At 38.5% G+C, this 25,127-nt stretch overlaps 1 protein-coding gene across 2 annotated transcripts in view; it reads right to left on the reverse strand.

The window, feature by feature from the left end:
- Window positions 1-25,127, reverse strand: part of GRIA4 (glutamate ionotropic receptor AMPA type subunit 4) — a 239,788-nt gene that overhangs the window by 29,549 nt on the left and 185,112 nt on the right. For both annotated transcript variants that reach the window (XM_040584230.1, XM_040584229.1), the window contains exons 11-13: window positions 18,994-19,364; window positions 17,453-17,651; window positions 12,092-12,339 (exon numbers count right to left, since the gene is read on the reverse strand). In XM_040584230.1, coding sequence (XP_040440164.1) covers window positions 12,092-12,339; window positions 17,453-17,651; window positions 18,994-19,364 — 818 coding nt within the window. The remainder of the gene's footprint in view (window positions 1-12,091; window positions 12,340-17,452; window positions 17,652-18,993; window positions 19,365-25,127) is intronic.

Genomic DNA, 25,127 nt, shown 5'->3' on the forward strand with positions numbered 1-25,127 from the left:
TGCTGCAACTGCAATGCAAACAATAAATAATACTGCATAACTTGAGCCTTAGTGAAATGCTGGCTTGTGTTTTGCCTAATGGCAGATCAATACCATACAAATGAAGCAATTACAGTTGTGTCATATAAAGCCTTATTTGGTCAGCAGCCAAAATGGGGATTAGCTGGAAGAGTTCCTAGGACTTTCTGTCTGAATATTATTGCAGAAGTTAATGAGGAAGATCTGATAGGCTGAGACAAACATAAACGGTGCCAGCAACCAGACGAGATGGTTGGTCCAATAGCCAGTGTGCTGATAATTAAAATGCCCTGAAGCCAGCTGAACATCAGTCCAAGATCAGGTGAAATTATCAGACAAGGGCAATCCAATCTGTCTGGCAAACAGCTATATAATGGTGCCACCATCGGTACAGACATGTACACAGCAGCAAATGCAAATGCACCAGCACTCATACCAGTCAGACCAAGCACAGTCACTTCAACACAGTAATACTCATGCCTGTAATGTTTCAAATGCAAGCAGGCAGGTACTGAAACAAGGTATGGAAATTACTAATAGATCTCTGCAGTGGATATATGGGATATACCGAACTAATGTAATTGCTGCTGTCCTGAACACATGTCCACATACCACTTTTAATAAAAAAAGCTGGAGGGAGTAGGGTCCACTAACGATGGAGATTTCTATTGTTGCTTTCTAAACAGAACACTGAACAACCTGTGGTCACAGTCCATAGGCTGTTTAAGCAATCATTAGCTGAAGTTACATTTTCTCTATTGTTTTGTCTCCTGAACAGTTTCTTTGATCAAAGATACTGAGAAATCTACTGTGGGGGTTGTTTGTAGGCATACACCTCCATGGCTTTGAAATAATCATGCAAACATCTGAAGCAGGAATGGACTTTAAATATTCACAGCATAATAAACACTATGCTATTAATCTTCACTATCCCTCTGAGGCTGACAGGCAATTGTCATTACCCTCAATTTGCAGGCGTGAAACTGAAGTGAGAAGGTGAACTGACCTCCTTGGAGACTCCCAGGAAATCGGGGCAGGATCATAATTAAGCTCATCAGTATGACATGACTTCAGTCAACCACACTTCATTGCTGGTCAGAGATCTTTGGGCCTTTGCAGGCAGGTGTTCATAGACAATTTATCCTTCTGGCCTCCCAAGGAAAATCACTTCCTAGAGATAGATTAAGCTTAAACTTCTGTGCACATTCCCTCAACTCAGTCTTTAACCATGAGATACTCCTAATTCTTCCTCATACCCTGCCAAAAGTGAGAGACAACCTGAAAGATTTGACTCCCATAACAAAAACCTCTTCCACCTTTTGACCCCACTCTTAGGGGTTCCACAAAGGTCCATGCTGTCAGTCACTTAGCAGCTCTCTAAGGCTGCCTTTGCCCTGGCAAAGCAGAGAATGAAGCAGTGCAACTTACTTCATTGAGTTCAGATACTCTCACTCTCTTTCACTTTTCAAGTATGAGAATGGGATTTAGATGAGAACAATCTGATTGACTTTTGATTCACAGAAATGGTAATTAAAGCCATTTTGTGGTTAGGAGTAGCTTTTGTACGAATTGGGAAGAAGACCTTCTACTATGCAGAAAACTTAAACTTCCCTATCCATAAGCTCCTACAACTTTCCAAGTACTCTGCAGTTCCAGGAGATCGGACTGAAGATGTCCTTTTCAAATTCTTAATCATCAAAAAAGGATCATAGCACACTGCAGCCTGGAACACGCTTCAGGAGGTGTCTAGTCCAACCTCTTGCTCACACAAGGGTCAACTCTGCTGTGTGCAAGCTCAGGTGCCTACATCCATACCAAGGAATCCAAATGTCTCACTCTAAAAGGTTCTCTTAAGACACAGTTGCAAATTTTGGCTGCGCTAAATGGAACCATATAAGCAACAGATTAGAATGAGCCTAATGTGTAATTTATGTGCAGAGAAAGCCTATCCTGGAGGTAACAGATGGGCTGCCTGACGTTGGGGCTGCTTTCACCTGCAGGCCTCATTCATACCTGCTACTAGTAACGGAAGATGCAAGGGATGTGGACCTTCCTGCACACAGATGATATTCCAGCCCACGTGGCCAGGAGTGGGAGGAGGGAGGGAAAAAAAAAAGCTCTGTCTTCTCTGGGTGCTGGAGGCACTTTTTATGGGTTCTTTTAGAGTAGAAAGAAATAACTGAACTCTAACAATAAATTAGGTTTCTATCAGGTCAAGCTTGGACCATTTTCATCCAGTTGATTTTTGGCTTTAAAAAAGTGCAGGGAAAATTGTGGTCAAACTTGAGTACAGAAAACCGCCAATCCTGCCAAAAGCTGTTAAGAGAGTCTCACGCAACAACAGAGCATGCAACATTGTTCAGCATCATGTGATATGCTAAAATATATGGTTAAACAGGAACAAAATCCTTATTCAGCTTTGATTTAAGCTCTTACTCAGTAACTTAATTGGAATGGGAAGCAGAGGAAGGCAGGCAGAAAACAGAAGTAAGGCTTCTAGCTATAAAAACACAAAAAGACTTGAGCAAAGGATATCTAGAGATAGATATGAAAAAGAGCAGTAGTTTTCACTCTACTTCCTGCCACACACAAAGCAGACTAGTTAAGACTGATAGACCACAAGTCACCATTTTATCATACAATCTTTTGAACTTCCATTGTTCAGTAGAGATTTTATCTGGAAACTGGGCACCTTGGAAACATCTTACTGACGTTGGGAAATAGCTGCATTTTAGAGATGTCCTGCCAAAACACAAAGTAGCTTAAATTATATATTAAAACTCCTGAATCTCATTTTGTGCTTTTTTTGATTGGCAACGTATTTTCATCTTTTGTTCTGGGATGTTAACTCCCTCTGTGAAGGCAACTCCACTGCACAGTCTGCCAGTCTAAGATACTGTTCTCAGCTCAAAGAAACCACGAGAAAGAAAATAAACTTTTTTTTGCTATCTTTACTTTGGGATTTCACACAAGAGCCAAGGCTGTATAAAGACTAAATGGCCATTTTGTGTCTCTTGGGAGACCCTGTAGTATTTACTGTCAATTGGAAGTGAGCAGTTTCACAACTACAGCACAGATAAATTGCAAGCTGTTTTTCAGGTGCTATTTGTTCCCCAAATGTCAGTTCCACAGAGAGGTATTGTTATGAGCTGCTGTGATGCCTTTCAGTGGCCCGCTCCCTTGCTTTAGCCTACCTACAATTTACCTGGACAATTATTATCTTAGTGGGATAGGGCTTTTACATGGCAGGAACTGTACCATCAACTTCAAAGGGTAGCTGGTTTATGCCCTTAATGAATACATACGCTGGAGCCTGTCAGTTTGCTGGGAACTGACACCTAAACAGCCAGAGAGTTGTAATGAAAAGAAGAGAGAGAAATAATAACGAGTTGCATTGTTAAAATACAATGGGCTGCATCTTGCCCTCTGCTGAGCCGTTTTATGAGGGATTGGGGAAATGGCAGGGAAAAGGGCAAAAGAAATTATTTCTGAAGTGCCAAGAAGTAGAGTTTGTTCCTCAGAGGATCTATTGATTTAGGAAACAATGATAACCCTTTTGTATCTCACCGGTACGCTCTGGGGATTAATGCTTATCAAACCTTGGCAAAGGTCCAGAAAGTCAGTAAGACTTGTGCACCGCTACAGTATCAGTATTTTTGAGACATTCTGGTCTTCACTGATAATTTTAGGGAAGTTCACTGATTACACTGGAATATATTCCCCTTTTTACCTAACAGAGAACTGAACAGTCTGCCCAATTTCATTTGGACGGATTTGATATTGTGAAGATCCTATTCTGTCTGCATTCAAATATTTCTGAAACGGGCAAACAAAAAACCCCTGTGATTGTTTTTTTGACGCCTTGATTTCTTTCTGATTGTAAAAAAGGAGCCTATTATGAAACATGTACTGGTGCTGACTACCACGGCCTGGCCCAGGCAATGCTTCTATATGACAGCAGAGAAATAGCACCTTCAGTCATCAGTAAATATCAGAAGGACAAAGTTCTTGTATAAGTATCTTGTAAAAAAGGAAAACAAATTATAAAAAGCACCCCATCATGCTGTTAAGCCAATGCTAAGACTGACAAGACAGAATGGTAGTTTCACCTTTTATACTGATTATACTGCTAATTTAAAAATACCTATTGCCATTACAATGTTTAGATAAAAAGCTACCCTTCTAGGCAATGGTTTTACCGCTGTTTCCATGCTCTGTCTTTTCACTCCTGCTCAGAAGCACCTCATTTCACAAATGCTTTCAGTAAAATCCTGGGACCTTCCCTGGAGTAAGAAGCAGGATGATATTAGCAGAGAGGTACCAGAATGTGACTGTGCGACCAAAATGGGAGCTAGGATTCTGGGGAGTGCTTTGCCTTTCATCACTCACTTCTAATGTCATCCGTAGTGCAGGAAAACAGAAATGACAACAGAACACACTCCTATGACTTCTGCTCTCTCCTCCAGACCACAGAGAGCTTTGTTCAATTATGAACCCCACCTTGAAGTCTGAGGGTGAATACTTCCTGCAAGTGGCAATGAAGAAAGAGGCTCCGTGGGCCAAGGTAGATCAGAGATGTTTTTTGAAGTACTTGAAAGATATACTGACAGTCTTTTTCTTGCCAGGACAGAGAAAATTCAGTGAGTGCAGCACTGTGGACCCTAAAGAGTTGTTTTCTTCTAAAGATACAAATATCAGAAACTCTCAATAATAGTGCTCTTCACTGCAATTTGGTGACTTGAGTCAGATTATTACGATTTCCTGCCTCTATATGTAAAAATTACAAGAAAGGGCAAAACTCTTTGAAGTAGAAGATTTTGCTTAAATACATTTGCTTGTACATCCTGCAATGGAGATCTTCAGCCATCATCAAATTTTCCTCTTTTTTTTATTGCACTCCTTTTGTATGGGGCAGACCATTATCTTGATTAAAAATTATAAAACAGGTGTCATGGGGGAACAGAGCAAGCTGGGATTCTGATCTCTGTTCTCAAGGCTTTATTTTTACTTTAAAAACAAATATTCTGGTTTTAGACAGAAATAATGCAGGTAACTGAAACCAAGTATGCCTCCCAGGCTCAGCTGAAAGAACAACTTGCTAATGTCCACTGCCAGGCTCTCTCTTCACTGCTCTTCTTTTGAGCCCTGACATTTACATCCCTTGCTAAGCAGTGGCCCGCTCTCTGCCTTTTTACCTAGTAAATGTTATTTTTAGTTGACAGAAAACCCAACAAGCTCTGAAGGATCTGACCTGCTTGAGAAATATCTAGGCTGTAAACTCTGACACTGAATGGGTAATGGGGTGGTAATTCAAGCCTTCTTACGCCTACAGTGAAGCAAAGAATATTATGCAAAGTCATACAGTATGATCTACACCATCAGTCAAACAGGATAATGTTTACAATATGCATAAAATGTTATAGATCACATTCCAGTTTTCAAATCATTTTGCATCACAGAAAGAAATGACCTTGTAAAATCTTGGTAAGCAAAACCCCTGACTAAAATCCTCTCATAAATATCAACAGATCACCCCATAACTATGCAGGGATTTTGTTTTCCTCCACTGTCCCTTGCTTTAAAAGAACAGAGGTCAAACTCAGTAATTTTACATCACTCATTTTTATCCTCAAACCACCATTATTCACCACTTGTCTCTAGATCTTCTCTGCATCAAACATAAATAACACCAGTTTCCAGCTCCTACAGTGCTTTGCTGAAATGATTGCCTCTGTGGCTACCACACTAATTATAGGCAAGAGCAGCCATTCTGCAGAAGACAAATGTGAAAAAAACCCAAACCTGTTCGCTCTGCACCTCTCCTCACTGTGAAGGTCACTTGCCTTCAGAATGATCGGAGGAGGTCTTTGGATGCCAGTGTTGCCAGCTGGAGGACAGCTAGCCAGCAGGCTACCCGTTCTTCTCTCTGAATTGCCAGAACAATGCTCCAAAGCGTGCAGGGCACAGGCCTCCCCATGGCCACCTAACTGTAGGTTTCCTTTGCCTGTCTCTGTACCCTTTCAGAAACAGGAACACAGCACTGAGTAAACAATGCAGCCCAGATGCATTGAAACACCACAAGCTAGAAAAGCTACATCACTGATATCAGTTAAAAAATGAAAAAATCTATGAAGTCCTTTGAAAACTTTTGAACCTTTGAACTATAAGGTACACTCAAGAGTGATCCAGGGAAAGGCTTACTTTATGATAAAACACAACTTGCACAAGACAGCTTCACTCACGGGAAAATCTTTTTATCAGAACAAATTGTATTTCCACAATACAAAACCTTTGAAAAACACTAGTGAAAAAAGTCCTCTGTAGTAAATAAAGTTTGATTCTTAAGTAAATTGGGTGGTCAGCTCAAACATTTTTTCCCAATTTTCCTGTTACTCAGAGGGAACCTGTGAATATCATACTCATTTTTTGTATACACAAATCCAATTTTATAGAAATCACAAGGAACCAGAGAATGCAAGAAGTTTTACTGGAAACATTTTTATCTATCCTTATAGGTAACTACTGTGTAATAACTCTGATTCTTTTCCCAGAGCTTGGTGTGAATTATCAGTTCACTGATCTACAAAACCAGAGTAAAAAGCGAACTGAGGTATATATCAGAATAATACATTAAGTTCACAATAAACAGCTTTGACAGTGAATGATGATGTGGGAATTCCTTCCAGAATAAGCTCCTTATACTCTGGTCTCCAAAAACATCAAAGACAGAAGTTGATAAAAAGATTAATGGTCCCATTGGAAGAAATTATACTCTCAGATTTGCCTTTATTTTCCCATTTTCCCAAGCTTGTTTCAGTTCAGTGAAAAACATGACAAAAAAAAAAAAAAAAAAAAAAAAAAAGGGATACGGAATACATCCTGTCCTATGTAAGGTCTGCCAAAAATCTGTACGAATGAGCATGCATTACCAAAACAAGTTTTCCTTCAACACTACATTTCCAAGGGACCATACTGGAATACTGGATATATCCTTGAAAAGCAAAAGTAACATTGTCAGCTGTAGTACCACATTGAAACAAATCAAGGAAAGAACGGCAATTTTAGAGATTTACCTCAGGAAGACAAGGACTAAATGAAGTCACTGATATCAAGATGGTAGTTTATAAAGCCCATGCACACAAAGAGTCCCTTCATAACAGATCTTTACCTTATTCACATAAACTCATGTTTCATCAAGAAAAAGTCCCCTCCACCACAGATCCCTCGCTTCCAGTGTAAATCTTTCAGGTATTGCACAATTATTTAAAAAAGGGGAATCCATACAGTGTTGATAGGGCACCACTGGGACACCTTTTGCACCCCGAGCACTCTCCAGGGCACTCCTCCCTTGCAAGGGATGGAAACTAAAATCCATAGCTTCACTCACACTGTACTTCGCACTTCACACAAGTTGCTAGAATGATCAGAATATTACATCACCTACTTCACTGATGCACTTCCCACATCTCCTACCTCATGTTAATACAAATGCAGTAAAGAATGGATAAAGAACTGGCACCTTAGTCAGTGTAAAGAGTCAGTTCACGTCAACAGCTATCACACTGCAAAGAACCAGCAGATATCACCTTTTTGCTTTCCTCTGCAGGACATAAAGAATTCCTCTTAAAGTCAAACTGGAGTTATTTCTTTACTACATAAAAAGAATAGAGACTTGAATAATGAAATATGGAATCCCAGATTCATGTCTATAAACTTTAACTGTAGTTGCACTAACGGGAACATGATATAGCTCTGGATTTCATCAGGTTGGTGAACAACCATCACCAATCTCTAACAGACATCAACAAATCTATTCACAACAGTTTTTTAGTATTTGGCTAGATCTAATCCTACCACTGTCATCTGGCTGGACTCAAAGTGTCTCACCAGACACTCACGACGCGAGCAGGTTTCACTCATCCATATTGCAGACTGTTGGCAGCCAAATGTCCTTAGTTAAAAGTCACAGAAACAATGATAACTCCCTAATTTTTAGCCAAACCTGTCATTCACCTTTGCATAAAACATCTTCAGGGTACAAAAGGTAGAAAAAGTTTTTAGTGTACCTTTAAGACAACATTACCCCTACTTCCTTTTTCAGAAACTCTTATACTGGAGAACGCTTTCATGTTCATCAGTATTCAAACTTGTTTATGATGCCTACATATCTAAAACAGAAAAGCAGAGGCATGCAAGGCACAGGATTTGTGTAGTACAAGATCTCCAGGTGTTGCTCTCTAGAAACACAGATTACTACAAGGGGCAAGGCAGACAAGCCAGTGGTAACCCACAATGGCCAGAAGTCTGCCCATGAGAACGTCTTCTAACACCACCACATTAACAAAGGCAGGCCTTGCTAAGCAGGCAATGAGCACCTTTGAAAACACCACCTTTGAAGAAACAAACTCATTAATTCACTCTGATTACTGCACAGTAATTCTGGAAGGATACCTACCGTAGTAGTAGTAGGAAACAGTAAGGACAGCTGGGTAGTGCCATGAGAGAAACTCAATCTTTGTTGTGACGAGAGCCTTTTCTCTCAGTCCCACATTCCTTCTCAAATACATCATTTTTTTTACAATATTATACAGAAATGAATATCACTGAAAAGGAAGGAAGGAGACACACATGATGTGTAATGTGGTACTGCCCAGCGGGCATAAAAGAAACACACATCAGGCATTTCCCGTTCTCCTCCATCCAGTGATATGCATGAATCCTAATACTGCACCAGCACTGAAAAGAAATCATTCCAATTAGCCAATAGGTACTGGTTGAACACTGCAGGAGTGTAACATGGAACCCAATAAGGAAGAGTTTGAAATTAAAATCCACTACCCTGCTCATGTGTAGGGTCATGAGCAACAGAGAGACCAGCCCCTGGATCGCTCTGACAGGTGGATTTCATCTGCATGAGCAAAGTGATGGGCATGTGCTCTGTAATGAACATGAGCCCGGTGATGTGATGGCATGGAACCATCGCTAGTCCTATGCTACAGGTAGAAGTCTGATTTAGAATACCCCACTTTCCGTCAGTGCTAGATATGTGAAAATAAATGACCTGGTTCCCCAGAAACTCACATCAGTTTTATGCAGCTGTTACCACATTTTTAGTGGAAAAACTCCTGATTTATAATCATTGTAAGTAGCAAAAGGATTAAGACTTAAATATCTCTAGTGAAATAGGTATTCAAAGAGTTTAGTGAATATTTTTATATGAATAATTTATTTGAAAAAAACTGTATTTTTCCCTAGTTCTCAACAGCCCAAGAAAAGAGTGTGAATGTTTAACATTTATATGCTATTTGCAATTATTTGTGAACGACTTCAAGTAATTTGTGGTCTACACATAACTCAAATAGGAAATTATGATTATTAAATAAAATATAGAATTTACAACTCCCATAGCAAATTATGTCTTTTGACTAATTTATGTAATGAGCTTAGCTAGTCTGCCTTTCATGGATTTCAAACTGCATGTTCAATATTTGCAATTATCTGTGCAGGCAGCAGTTGCATAACTCATCTGATCAGTAACACAAACACTAACGTGGGATGCAGCCAAAATAGCAAACCCAGCATATTCTACAATTTCAAGCAGTTCAGAAAATATCAAAGCATGCAGTTAAAATTTACAGCTGAGTCTTTTCTGCTCACAAGCACAAGGGTAGGAAGCTTTTCTCCTCTTCAATAAGTGCTACTGTGTATAGACATACATGGAAGAGGTGGTATGAATGTGAGGAATTGCTTGTTCTTTATTTTTGTCCAGAACATTAAGTGTGTTGCTTAATGTTTTTAATAAATAAGCAGCACTGATGTGTTGCCTGAGGTTTGTCACTGGGACTGGAGAGGGAATGGGGTGCAGCAGGAGAACAAGCAGCTTAGCACGTGTGAAAGAAAGGCTTGGGAAAGGTATGGACATGGACAGCCAGTCGAGACAGCTTGAAAGAAGATTTGGTCCAATTTTCAGGTTGGGTAGGATTTCCTCTGCTCCCCTTTTTGAAACCCATTTGAAGGTAGGATGTGAAAAAATAAATGCTTTTGACCACATCACCCTAATGATAGTTGCTGACCCCAGTTAGACCAACCTGTGGCTCACTAAAACATGGGGACTTGGTCTTTATCTGGGGTGGAAACAGGATTTCACACTTGATCCTTACAATCATGGTTGTGCTCTTCCTCTCTGTTCTTATTCAGCTGTCTTAGTAGGCCCTCTCTCTTCTAACTGCTTTATGTCTTGTCTCCATTACCCCTAGATATTTTTATCTAGCCAAGCGAACAAACCTGAAATAAGCCCAGATTTGACATAACCAACTTCCACTGGCTAGCAGTGCTCATTATACAAGGTTGTCTCTTGTTCATGTTGGGTACTCTGCAGAAAAAAGCGAGAGGGACTAAAGAGCACTATAAAGCACGCTTACAGCAAACAGCCCACTGCTAGGTTATATATGACAGCAGCTAAAGTGATTCCTAGAAAGTCTGCCCTAGCTTTGGCACTGTGAAGCATGACTGTGTCAGAAATGTGCATTTCCTTACTATGGGAAAGCAGCTCCACTAAACTGCAGTGCTGCCTACCACTTCCAGGTCGTCTGAAACACTGAGGAGAGAGCAACCTATCAGAAATATAAAATAAAAAGTAAGTGCTTTGATAATATACCCAAATAATAGACCAGACTCTCCTATTATCTGCTGCCTTCTACCTTTAACAATCCCATGAGTTCTGGACATGTTTTTCGTTATAATTAATAGTTTTATTGTTGTCATTTTCCCTTTCTCACCTCCTTATGTTCTCTTATGACTTTATTCAGCAGTGAAGGTGGCAGCTTTTAAGTCTGAGAGGTACTGAATGTTAAGGACCAAAAATTCATATTCAGTCACTGAAATAACTGGCCTGATTTTCCCCTGCACATACAAATGTTCTTTGGCTGCAGATGGAGATTATTCTGATGATACTCCTATTCCCATCTGTGTAATACAGTTAAGGCTATTGAGGTTTGTGATATTATGTGCGGGTGAGTTAAGAGTGAGTCTAGTTATTTGCATAGTGGTAATGATGTCTCCTCTGTGGTCAGGGATGTAGAAAGGTACCTCCTTAGTTATTTCCTGCACAGAACTATGGTTCCATCTGCACCTGCAATGCTTCCCTTCAACTCACTTTGTCTCCTTTCTGAATCTATTTCATCAGACCCTGCTGCAATCACCCACCCACATGTGCCCTATCGCTGTAAGACTCCACCAGCCACACTCCCTCAATCTGCCAGTTGCTCTTTTGCTTTGAAGAAAATTGGCAAGTCTACCAGAGGAAAAAGGCAAGGTTTGTCTGCCTTAAACATTAAAGACAATGCAATGGTAAACGCTGCCAATTTTAACACAGAGCTAGTACCTTCACTTCTGTTTCCCTGACAATTTGAATAAAAATCAAATTATGTTCTGCCTGTGAATCAAAAACTCTACTACTTGACTGAATGTGTCTGATACCATCATAAAGAAAATACTGGTGAGTTTGAAGGCAGTACTGAAATGCACAATGATAGAAACACTTTTTTTTTCTAAATAAGAAGGTGCTTTCACAAAAAGTGCTTTAAAGAAGCTGCTTCAGTGAAGGACTAATCGCCTCCAAGTGATGACATTTGAAAAAAGATGTTACAAGCAGATTCTTATTCAGAAAGTAGCAGCCAAGGTCAATAAACAAAACATAAAATGTAGATATATTATTGATGCAGATACTGATGCAGATAATGTAGGCACAATACTGCTATAAAGGGTTGAATTTGGTGAAAAAAGCTGATGACATAGAATAGCTGATGTTAATTCTATTGAGGCTGACTTCAAGTAGCTAGTGTTCAACCAGTTTGGTTTTTATATGGCCTTGAAAGATATGCCAAGTATAGCTGCTAAATCCATATTGCAATTAGAAATGGTTACCTTTGTTGATCAAAAAAAATATGAAATGGAAGAAAAGAAAAATAACATACCATGTCCACACACAAAACAAAAAGAGCTATATCAGGGACATCAGGGAAGGTGGAATACTATAACAACACATTTTATATTGTTATACTATTCCACCCACCTTAATGGAGAACCCTTCGGTGTGGCTACGCCATAGCCTTTCGAATCCAGATTTCCTCCCACTTTCATGGTGTCACATGGCTTTCGTTGCTCAATGTATTCATTCATGGTGGACTCCAGCAGGAAGGCAAACTTGCCCTTGGATTTGCGGACACGAGCTACTCCCTCTGCAGTAGTCCTAGTGAACACTGATGGCTCAGCTGACTTCATGTAGGTCCACATCTTTTCATACACTGCTATTTTTGATCTCTGGAGAAAATTAAAAAGAAGTTAGAACAAAAGAACGTTGCAGCATTTCAGAATGGCACTGTTCTATATAAAATCAATCATACTTAATTTTTCAGACAACTGGGTTTGGGAAAATTATACTTTTATACGGAATTTCTTCTAATTCCACTATTATTTTAAAAGAAACAAGAAATAACACTATCAATATTATAAAATCAGATATTATGTTTAGATCCAGTTAGCTGCTAGCAGTCAGAACAACTGCAAAACTAAATTTACTGTTACACAAAGGCAGTTCACACAGTCAAAGTGTTGTAAAGTGTGGTTTAGGGAATTATATATGAAATAGATACCCACAATAAACTTGTATGGGAAATAAATAATAAAATAATCTCTCCATAAATACTGATCTGAATCTTGAAGCATGTCTCTAACATCCACTTCTTATGCCATCAAAACCACAACAGCTTAAGTAAGAATTCTGCTTTCGTAATTCAGAGTCCAGAATTCATTCAATTAATGTTCAGAAAGGCTTCAAAACATTTCAAGACATGATGCACAATAAAAGGTGGAAACAGCAAATTGGACTAACTATGCTATTAAAGGAAACAAAATACCCTAAGCATTTGTCATAAAGAAGTATTAGGTACATTTTTAGAACTGCAGTATCAGTGAATTCATTTTAAAGACCCTGAATCCTACCAGTAACTGCATAGGAAATCTACTTGCTCAAAGAATGTGCAAGAATTTGTGGCTTAGAGTGCATTAGTTGGAAAATTTCGTGTCTGGGAATTCATGGTATAACCATGAGTAAACACTTAAGCAAAAATAAAACTTAACAAAAAATAAAAACAAACAAACAATTTCATTGAAAGGAAGGAAGGAAATGCTGTCAGGCTGAGAAGCTTCCCGTATTCATTAGATTCACTCAACAACTCCTTTGCTTCCTCCAGCAACAGGGATGCATACATGCAAACCAGCAGTGCGTCAGCTGAACACTAGAGTGTTTTTATTTAATAACAGATGGCACTTGTCTTCTCTTATGAATACTAAAAAAAGGGCTTTGTAACCCAATGCTCAAGTCAGCATTTATTTGAGTCAACAGGAGTTTCTAGCTAAGCAAGATCTGGCCTATGAGCCCATTCCTACACTGTACTGAGCACTCCAGGAAAATATTCATTTTTATAAAGCCCCAAAACAAAGTGCCTTAGAATATTTAAACAAATATCAAATCCCATAATCTAGGTATTATTTAAATTGACAATGGCTTTAAAAAGCCTGCAACCGAGCCTTTGTATAGTAAGAGCAATTTCCCTGAAGCACTTCTTTTTACCAATTACTGAATGATTGTATTATTACTCAGAAAATAATTTGTTAGGGAGGTAGGTCTAACTTGAAAGTAAGTGGCACTAAAACCCAGAAATGTTCAATAAAAATACCATATAGCAGAACATCACAAATTATCCTTGCTTTCTGAGCTTGTCTATATGCATAATTTTATCTTTCTGTCAAATATAATGAAATTTAAATTAACAACAGCTGTGTATGTCCATAATCACATCCTGCCTTGTCACCCTCTCTTTGCACTGTAGTCACAGCTACTTTTCATTTACATAATAGTGGCTGAAAGCAGAGTGTAAGCTAAGCCACCCATGTATTCCTTTTGCTTTACGCTGATGTAATTTCATGGATTTAAATTTACAGAAGGAAAAGAAAAGGAAGTCAGCAGTAATGAATCAGGCATTATTTCAAGAATATTTGCTTGCCTTTGTATGCCTTCACTTCCAATCATTTTTTGCACCTTAACATCCATATGATCAGCTTCTTTATAAACATATAATAGATCACTTCCCTTCAAAACTAAAACCACACAATGCTTAAAATAGCTCTATTAGTAAGAGGAAACAATGTCCCAGATCAATTGAAAAAGGTTGCTTTAAATCTATGTTTTTAGGATCTAGTTTCCCTTGCCTATCAAGAGACAACAAAATGTGGAAAGTCTTAACAGGGCATCTGTTCTGTAAGAACATTTTCTTCTCCCAAACTTTCATCTGTTAACATTCAATTTCTACATGTCAACTCAGGTGAAAATCGAAGAGCAAACCAATAGACAATCCTTATTATCATATGAGGAAACATTGCAGCTTTCCTCTGCAGTCAGGCAAACGGGAAGAATTTTCATTTAGGATTTTTCTGAGGAGGACTGCTAAAACTAAGTTCTTTCCCTCTTGAGCAAGTTGCTTGGAAAATGCAACTGCCACTGCATCCAAAACAGAAAATAAGAGTAAATACCTAATGGTATCGTTGCCTTTTTCTTTATGTTGGCTTTCAAATGACTTTTCCCTTTTCTGTTTTCAATCCAAAATCAAAGCAAACTGAATAGCTGTTCACAGTTTCTGACATTTTGGTCAGAAATAATGAAATTATGAGAAAACGCTCTGAATGTTCATTTTCAGCCAGATAGTAATCACTGACAGAAAAGTTACACATGAGTCTAATCCCAAAAGTGATGATGCTTGCTTCCAACCACACAAAATGTTAGACTTGGCAAATAAGTCTTCTCATACTATTGTTTCAGGCTAGGTCTTAATTTATCTAGTATGCAAACAGTGCTTGCGCAAATACTGTCTGTCAATTATATTTTAATTTTGTCCCTGTTTTGTGAAACATGTTTTTAGAAATAGCACATACATCATTAACAATCACTATACTGTTGCAGAGATTAGAAATCACTCAATAACATGCCCTCAACTGCACTGTTTTTTAAAAAGTGACCAACAGCTTAAATCTTGATAAAGCTTCAAATTCTGCATATGCAACCATATTTAATATTTGTAGTTACTTGTAATATTTCCATTTGTATTTTGAAATAAAGGGAAAAAATATAAAGGGAAATTTAATTTTCCTTCTTTTTTCTCTTAACCCTTTAAAATTAAAGTGAAAGAATGGCTGTCACTATAGATGGACAAAGGATCTTCTCTTTAAGGAGAGATCTTGCCTGAAATATTGATTCAAACAAAAAAGTATCTGTATTTACAGGATGGTTTAAAAGAAACATGACATTCTTGTGACCAAGGCTGTTTTTATGTCAAAAGACCTGACCTCATTACTTCAAACCAATGGCTTGTACAAGTGTTCTGAAACTCTTAAAACAACCCCATTCCTTCATTCTTACTATTTCCTTGGGTATTAATTTTTGCATCATCACCTAAAAAGATTGCAAGCACTGGATACTCTTGAAAATGTAACAAATTCATAAACCCAAAGTTAAATAAATCTGCCTGGTCCTCAGCATCATGTTTTTAACTATTATCACAGATTCATTCCAGTTGAAAGAACTATTCATACACATATATTGTGGTTGCCAGCTCAGCTTGTGATGGACTGAAACTGGAGTTCCCAGACTTAAACACCTAACTTTACACAAATTGAGCTAAAGAAGAATCTGTGGGTTAAGCACAGATGAATATAAATACTCAGTACTGAGGAATTATACTCTTTTCAAGAAAATATGAAATCTGGCCATCTCAGAATCAAACCATTTCAATTCTCAGACAAGCCTCCTATACCTTCATGGCATCATTTTTATAGACATCTGGTGTGAAATCAGGGCTTCTAGGGACCAAAAGCTGAGTTTCTACTACTTGGGGTAAAAAATAAAGCTCCTAGAGAGCATCTTAGTTTCATATTTAGGTATACATCAACACCCTGGCTATAGAAGACAGGTGTAGTTAGAAATGTGTCACTGAACTGTATCCATTAAAAAATAAGGTACCAAGCACCCTAGCTATTTCAGTAGGATCACTCTAGAGGAAGATATTTTAAAGGGTGATTTATGTCAACAGAACACACTTGCCCATACAGGATGCACGCAAAACAGGGGTGCTTTTCTCTCTCCAGTGTCTACAGAAGAAATCTAGAAACTGAACTTAGACTAAACTCCTTGGACAGCTTCATTATTTGAAGGCTCCACCACTGTGTGTTGCTTAAGTGTCATTTATATCTTATAAGGCATCATCTTTTTACAACTCATAGAAAATATTTGAAAGTTATTTTACAGGGATATCTCTTCCAATAAAAAGTTTTGGGTTTTTTTTTTTTCCACTACAGACCTTTTGGAGGTCATCAGCTGTCATTGAATTGATACTGTCTGTAGTTCGCAAATCCCATCCATAGTTCTGTTAATGATTCACCGAGTTTGGTTTGGCCAAACTGAAAACAGTCAAGGTGTGTGGGAGTACCTAACACAGAACAGTCCCTTTTCAATTAGACAGTAAGAAGAAATTATCACTCCATCTTCTTTTCTTCTGAAAATGCCTTAAACTGTACCTTTTGGATAAATAATGCTCCTAAACTGTGCAATTTCCAAGGAAGCATCACTGGCTCATAGCATTTATTCAGAACCATGTTCAAACTCTAAACTCACACACGTTCAGTCATCTAGGCTTAACTTTCATCTGCTAGAGACATGAAATGAAGCAGGAGGGACTGTTTATTATGTACTCCTTGTGATGTCCAGGGTCCCTGTTATCCAGCTGGCAAATGACGAGGATTACATACCAACCACACTAACAGAAAAGCAAATGAAAATGAAGTAATCAATATGGACAGCACAGACATATGAATGGCTATTTAGGCTATTTTCTAATGCTCCAACTACATCCCCCTGAGATATATTTCCTCTTTATTATTCATCTGAAAGTCAGCAAATTAAAAAATGCATTTCCTGCCCACCACCCAAAACCCTAAAGCAAAATGCACACAGCCAAATCCATAAGCAGAAACAAAACCTGCAAGACTCCATTTTATCATCATAGGATTTCAATGCTGCACATCATTTCAGTACTGTAGCTTCAGATGAATCAATAGTGCAATGCTGCTTTAATTATCACTGGCTTCAGTACCCCTGGGGGCATCTCTTTTGCCCAGTGTGACAGAATCAATAAGCTTTCCACAAATGAAAATAACTGAAAACTCCAACAAATGGTGTTGTAGGGGTAAAAATGTAACTAAAGTATTGCAGGAGTTACAAATTATATTACATATAATTGCAAAATAGCATTATTTCATACTTCCAAGCATCTTAAAAGAGCAGTTGGTAGGGAGACCTGCTGTAACGGACATGCCAACTTACTCTGAAGAACTCTTTGGTTGACCCTGAGTCCAGTGTCCCATAAGCAATTTCAGTTTGTTTGGCAAGGTCTTCTGCACTTTCTATGGGCGAGACCATTCGCTCAACAGTCAAGAAAGCAGCGAGGTTAGCAGTGTAGGATGAAATAATGATGAGCGTGAAGAACCACCAGACACCTCCAACAATGCGACCTGAGAGGGATCTAAACATGAATAAGATAATGCACATTTTCCTGTCTCTTAAGCCATGAAGACAGAGAGAAAAAGAAGGAACTATTATTGCTGAACATGTATCATTAAGTAACAGTCAATGGGAGGAAAATCATTTGCATTTTAAATACTAGTAAGTGCTTTTTCTTTTGAATCTTAATGCCTACAGCACAGACTCCACTGCATTAATACGTATCATGCACGCACAGAAGTTGGAATTCTCTTGAACAGTAATCCCAGTGTTCTTATTATTTCAGGAAATGCCTAACACAGCAAAAATTTTGTCAAAAATCCTGGATAGGTAATCTCTTTTTGGAGACAAAAGTAAAGCATAGTAGCTGCAAATCAGTAGCTTTCTCTGTTTCCTTTTTTTTTTTTTTTTTTTTTTTTAAAAAAAAGACAGACACAAAAGGCTTTGCATGTGGAGTATGTGGGCTCTAGGACTAAAATGTTCCTGTCACCCAAGCTTATCAAACATTGTACAAGCTACTGCAATCATTTGAACTTTCATATTTTTCTTACTTAAGAAGCAAGCATTTTGTGGTAACAGATATTTATGTTAAGTAAAAAATTATATTTTCTATTTTAATACCTGTAATTTGATGAGAAGGCTGTTGAAGAGTAATGTACATCCAGTCTTAATCAGCATCAGTTTTATTGCTAACTTCAATAATAGCAGAGTTAGGCCAATGCTGAACATTCTCAAAATCTCACTGTAAATGGCTAAAATGAAGTATTCAAGTTTGAAAGATTGGGTCATACTGTTTAATTAAGAAGTAGTCACTGCACACTAAAGTTCCATAGCATCTTAAAAGGTGGAAAAATGCAGGACTGGGATCATACATTACATCTGAGGCACCCACTCCCACTCTGTAAGGCATGGCTTAGCAATACAACGTGGCTTCTCAGAAACAGATGCTCAAATATTCTCCCTCTCATAGTGATATTCTGGAAGCAGTGCTGTAGAACTTGATAGGGAACAGAAATGGGACATTCATTCATGCAAGGCAAATATCCAGCACAATAGTGTGCATTTCATAATTTTAATACAATGGAACTAATTTAGCAACAACACAGCTCCTCTGAAGTCAACTCAGTGGAATTGTCCCTGTGTGTACCTGCTGCTTCTGAGAGCTGTTTGTGGTTTATGCACATTGACATACAAAAAATAATAGCAGATTCTCTGTTCCCTTATGATAGCTGTTAAAAAGGGAAAAAAATGAAAAGGCTTCCTAAAGAGCGAGCTTCAAAACACTGGCAGGAAAATAAACGAAGGAAGATTTTATGCTTCAGTGTTGAAGATAAAGTGCAAATGTAAAAAGATTTGACACAAACCTTGGGGAAATATCACATCCTTGTTGCATAAAGGCACCCAGGGAAAACCAGAGGCTGTTGAATATGCCAAATTCATTGGGCGGCTGGTCACTGGGTCCTTCTTTCCCATCCTCTGGTTCTTCTGTGTGCCACTCATATGGGCTAAACCTGCTAACTAGGAACAGGACCACACTGACACCAATGTAGGCAAAGACTATGCACATCCAGATCTCATACGCCAAAGGGTCCAAGAAGGAAAACACTCCTGGTTTAGATTTCTGGGGCTTTTTGATCATAATGGATATCCCCAAACTCATAAAAGGCTTAGAAAAATCAATGACCTCTTCTCGTACCAAAGTGATGGTCAGAGGCGCAACAGCAATCTCTGCTTTCTATAAAGAAAAAAAGAAATATAGGTGTATAGATTAATTTGAGTTGGCTTACACACTCAGCTAAGCAGCTAATTCCAAAGGTATGTCATTAACATCAGGACACTGTGGCTTAACTGTTCTTTATAACATCTTTCAGTTTCTTTCTATTACAGTCTATATTTATTCAATATGCTTTTAGTAAAACATGTATATTGCAGTTTTTTATTTTACAGAATTATAGAAAAAGTTAATTTTCCTGCTAAGGGGAAGACTTAAATCTTACAGAGGTGGGCAGCAGTGTAGGTAGATCATTTTAGGTATTAATTTAGGTTTAAAGTAAAGGAATTCAAGGAAGAATGAAAAATGAGAATGACCCTATTGTCACTGAATGTGTAGTGATTTTTTTATAAGATCCCAGAAACAGTCATTTGTTATCATATTTTCATAAGACACAATCACTCTTCAAGGGAAACCAGCTCACGGGATCAAGGAAGTTCCAAAGAGCATGAAGCAGCAAAGGTGATTACTGCCGTGATGCCACAAAACGTCACGCAGTTGTCTTGGGGCAAAGATAGTTCAATAGGAATGAATCAGGTTTTGAACAGTGCAAAAAGGCAAGCACACAGAAAACAGCTGTTCAAAATCATGCAGTAAAAGGACAAAAAGTGTGCTGAATCCATTCCCATTAGAGACAGGAATAATTTTTAGTATGTTTCTCTAATATAATAGTTTTTTAGAATGAAAATACCAGTCTTGAATGAATTGTTATTGATGATGGTGATTACAGCTGCTAACAATGATGTCTGCATGAACTGTGAGTTACTGTAGCTGTGCTAATGGGTCATTTTGGTCATCAGGGACTCAAGATTACATTAAGGTTTGCTCCTTGCCTTGCCTTGTATGCTAAAGCTGTCATTACAGCAGTACTTAAGATGGGAATTGTAAGAGGAACTGGGACAAAAGATACACTAGTGGGAGGGGAACAGATGCAGAACCTGCTGCAACCTTTCTACCAGTCATTACAGTGGTGCTGTCCCTAGGTGGATTCACAGAGAAGACCCTGGGCTTTGTGACCAGCGTGGACTTCTAAACAGCTTATGAGCTAAGGAGGGTATTTTGAGCATATTTTGAGAATACTTGGTTTTGGTAACAAATAAGGTAGACTCACAACCTGCCTTCTGCAGTGGCATTACTCTGCTTCAGGCCTCAATATATGAGATAATCTGCCTGTATTTACTCCACCACAGGCCCAGTCAACTTCACAGGCACAATGAAGAGTTTTTCATAAATCTCTATTAATAAATAGAACTGCTGTAGTTCTAGCTTCTAAATTCTTAATCAGCCCAAATTCATCTTAGCATCATCAGACACAGTGTATAGCTCACAGTTTAGGAAAGCATTTAAGCATGTTTGCATTTTAGGGTGCTCTTAAGGACATTCATACTCAGTAAAGTACACAAGGATATTTAAATCCCATCAGTTTCAATAAGATTAAAACATGCTGAAAATCAAGGATGTGCTTAAATAGTTTAATCCAAGTGTTACATAAATAGCTTGTGGGATAAAGAAAAAAAAAAAAGTAGGCTTTTTCGTCATCTCACAACTTTGAAACAGATAAATGCATTTAAAATAATTTGGTTTGTTATTTTATACACTAAGTTATATCTATTTTATGGAATTTAATTTAAAACTAATTTAATGTAGTTAAAATTTAAACCTATTTTGGTAGCTGTACAATTTTGAATAATTCAAAAGAAATGACTCATTCCAGTGCAATGGCCCAAAAATGCAAATTTGTATTAAAACTGCTACATATTAATCATCAGATTATATCTGTCATACTGAAATAGTTGCGATGCAAACATTTATCATCATAATTTTATGTAAAGATATTACAGTTTAAGCAACACAAAATCATAATTTTGCAAGCGTTATCAGACTATCTCTGGTGCTAATGTCTTGGGTAAACATTATGATAATATTGCAAATTCTCTGAATTTTAATGTAAATTTTGTAATATAAGGCATTTGAAAAAATTTGGCTTCTTGAAGTCTTGTCATTATGTAAGTCTGACTGAAATGGATCTTTTATGAGGAAAAATAACATCTAAAATATCTTTTTAAATACCCTGAAAACTGTAAAGTAAATTTGGTTTCTGTAGTCTAAGGATTGTAGAATGGTTTGGGCTCCTGGCATTGCTGCATATTTCTGTATTTTGTCTCACTCATAAACTCTTTTTTTTTTCTCGAAGAATGGTTTCCTTCCTTAGAGAAAATGTCTTTTATATTTCTAAAGTTCTGCTACTGTGAATGCCTACTGTGGAGTTCTTGAAATGAATTAACTAAAAGATTCAGGGGAACTGTTATCTTTTACTGCGAATCTTCTCTGTATTTGTCACATAGTGGTATCTTCATTGACACAGTGTAAATGATGGACCTGGTCATTGATCTTCAAATGTGTTGGCTAACGGTTCTTTTTTTGTGTCTGCAGACTGCCACTGAGATTAAAACAAGGATCTTTGAGGGCTGTTACGTTTCTATGATGTGAGGTGGAAAAGTGCAAATGCCATTTTAATGTGAATTGTGGAGATTTTGAAGACCTAATTAGCACACTGCATACTCTATGTGAAACACTGGATAAAATTAATCTTACCAAATTTGAATGCTCAAAGAGTACATGCAGAACTCGAACTACACCAGAACTATCTGTCTACGCTACTTTCAGGAGTTGAAGAAGAGATACAGGAATTTATCCCATTTCATTACAACAGTGATCTAATGTCAGATGATTCATAATATAGATGAAACCGTTTCATGCCAACGGATGTAAAGGGACAGTACACAGCTAGGTCACAATTAGATGCCAAATGGAAAAAGTGCAGCCTCCCCAGTCTGATCATATTATTTATGGTTTTTGTAAGATTACCGTGTGCCACATTAAAGCCTACACAAACCCTTCATTGTTGAAAGCTAAATAATGACAATAGCTGTGCATGATAACCATGAGCGCTAGTGCTTTGCCCAGTTAATGTACACCATATAATTAAGGATTTAAGTGATTAACAATATAACAATGGTGCAAACAATTAATGATTTTGTTGCCAGTGAAATCTGTTTTGACAAAGACTAATCATACTTCACACTTGAATCAACTGCATCTGTACCAGCATTTCAATCAAGGCTGCACCACTAAGTACAGATGGATTCTGGATTCATCCAGTATCATACAATGGGGCAAGATTAAGTCTGATGGCAAGAGACTTTTACTTTTCCAGTATTATTATAACCTTGTGGATAAAATCTATGCTTGGTACAAGCTGTATGAAGAAAAAAACATGCAGGAAGTGATTTCAGCCTCAGAAGCTTATAGCTTCTCAGATTTTAAACAGAAATGAGTTGTGACCTTTGGTATTAAGCAGTGAAAGCATAGCATTCTGTGTCAGGAGAATGAATATTTAACTGGAGCTGACTGTTATTGCCTTTGGAAACACCTGTTACATGTGCTCGATGGTATTTCATCCCCAGCCAGCATTTCTCCTGTGAGTTAGATATCAAGGCCTACAGAGCCCCAGAGGGCCTACTGCAGGCATTGGATACATCAGGGGCAAATGACCAAGACTCCCTGGTAGTTTTTAACCGAGCTCTAAAAACAAAACAGGAAAATAAACAACCCCTCACTATGACCTTCTGTGCAGTCACAGAAAAACTGTAACCACAGCACTTTACACACTGTTTCCCCTGGGACGTGATGGAATAATCAAGTAGTGAGTTTAGGTAAAAAACTAGCTGCTCTGTGCAGTATCTGAAGTATGCAGGTATCAGAATGACCAATGGTGCATACGGGTCTGGAGAGGACGTGGGATAAAATTGGCATGTCTCCAGTCTTAGTAACATAGAGAGGGCTAAGGGGAGAGGTGAGGAGAGGAGAGGAGAGGAGAGGAGAGGAGAGGAGAGGAGAGGAGAGGAGAGGAGAGGAGAGGAGAGGAGAGGAGAGGAGAGGAGAGGAGAGGAGAGGAGAGGAGAGGAGAGGAGAGGAGAGGAGAGGAGAGGAGAGGAGAGGAGAGGAGAGGAGAGGAGAGGAGAGGAGAGGAGAGGAGAGGAGAGGAGAGGAGAGGAGAGGAGAGGAGAGGAGAGGAGAGGAGAGGAGAGGAGAGGAGAGGAGAGGAGAGGAGAGGAGAGGAGAGGAGAGGAGAGGAGAGGATCCTTTTGTGTGTCACAGAAAAGGTCCAGTCTCACTGGCCAGCACAAAACTGTCTGTTAATCTTTTAATGTGGTTGGAAATTACAAGCTGTAAAATGTTTCCCAAACAGATCATCTCGTTAACTTGCTAATTCAATTGCAAATTCTGTCCCAGACCTGGCTGCGTATAAAAAGCTTTGCTTGAAGCATAGCCAGCTACTCAGAGTACTTGTGTTTATGATTTGGGGATCTATCAGAGGAGATGAACATCCTCTTACAGCAGAGATTTGCAGGAAAGTCTCTGGTTGACTGATTTTTCTGTTTTCTCTGTTTGGAATAGGCCAGGGAACCTGATGGTCTGTAAATCATTTGGCAAGGATTCACAGAAGTTGTAAGGAGGATGCTTTTCATAGATTCCCTATGGAAATATTAAGCTGCAAACTTTCATAAGTTAACAGAAAGAACAATTTCTTTTAAAGCTACACCTTTAAAAGTGCATTAAACATGTTTGGAATAGCTCTCGGTCTTAAGGCCAGCTGGCACAGGGCAGTCTGTGTCACTACTATGAAAGTCATTTAACCTCTAAACCAGCATGGGTGCATTCAAGCTGCCTGTAGGGAATGGTCTCTCCTCCATCCTAGTGTCCAGCTGGGCTCAGAAATCGTTCTGGATGGTAATCATGGGCCAAAAATATACCAGGGACCATTGCTGCAATTTACCAGATTAGTCAGACAAGCTCCAGAGCTCCTGGACACTCGCTGGTGCCAAGGATATACTGGGATATATCAAGGTGCCTTCGGACAGTACAGCAAATATACTGGGCAACAGTGGACATCTGTCAGATCTTTCAATAAAAAAGCAGCTCTGAGAGCTTCGCTGCAGTTGATTCCCAGAGCTCAACCCCAGAGTCACAGTCAAACTACAGCCTTCCTAAACACATAATTGTGCAGGCATTTTTAAACTTGGCCATCAAACTTTAAAGAGCTTTCATGTAATTTTTTCCATTACAAAAAACAAAGTGTTGACTATGTATTCTGGGATGTCCTCTTCATGCAGGTGATTTGCAACAGGTTCCTTATGCCTGTGAGTTTTGTGGCTTCCAGCTATGCTAACAGCTGCAGGTCACATTCCAGTACTGGCATGAACCTCTTTCTGTGTGAGCTTCCTAAGAGCACATTGTATTTCAGTCTAGTACTAGGGCAGTTTGGGTTTGATGAGGTAAATTTTTCAAGATAAAAGGAAAAAAACCCAAACCCAAAACCCAAACAGAAAACTAAAGTATGATTTCAAGTTTTCCCTGTAATTTTCAACCAGAATGACAGGCCTCTGAAATTATGTATCTGGGCAAGGGAATTTTCTCACAATTTGTAAAATTCCTTGGATGATTTAAAAAATCTACTGGTGTAAAACAGAGCATAGATGCTGACTATCATGTGTTTGCTATTGCAATTAAAAGCCAGACAAGGAGTTGCCTCCATTTTGATAAAGTAAGTCGGAAACCCCCTTGACTTTTAATATCCTGAGATTTCAGCTGCTTCCAAACCACTAAAGCGGATCCACATGCTTGGTGATCATTCAGCTTTTCCACTTTTTAAAGACACAAGTG

The sequence above is a fragment of the Falco naumanni genome, chromosome 2 (assembly GCF_017639655.2).
Source record: "Falco naumanni isolate bFalNau1 chromosome 2, bFalNau1.pat, whole genome shotgun sequence".
Classification (NCBI taxonomy): Eukaryota; Metazoa; Chordata; class Aves; order Falconiformes; family Falconidae; genus Falco; species Falco naumanni.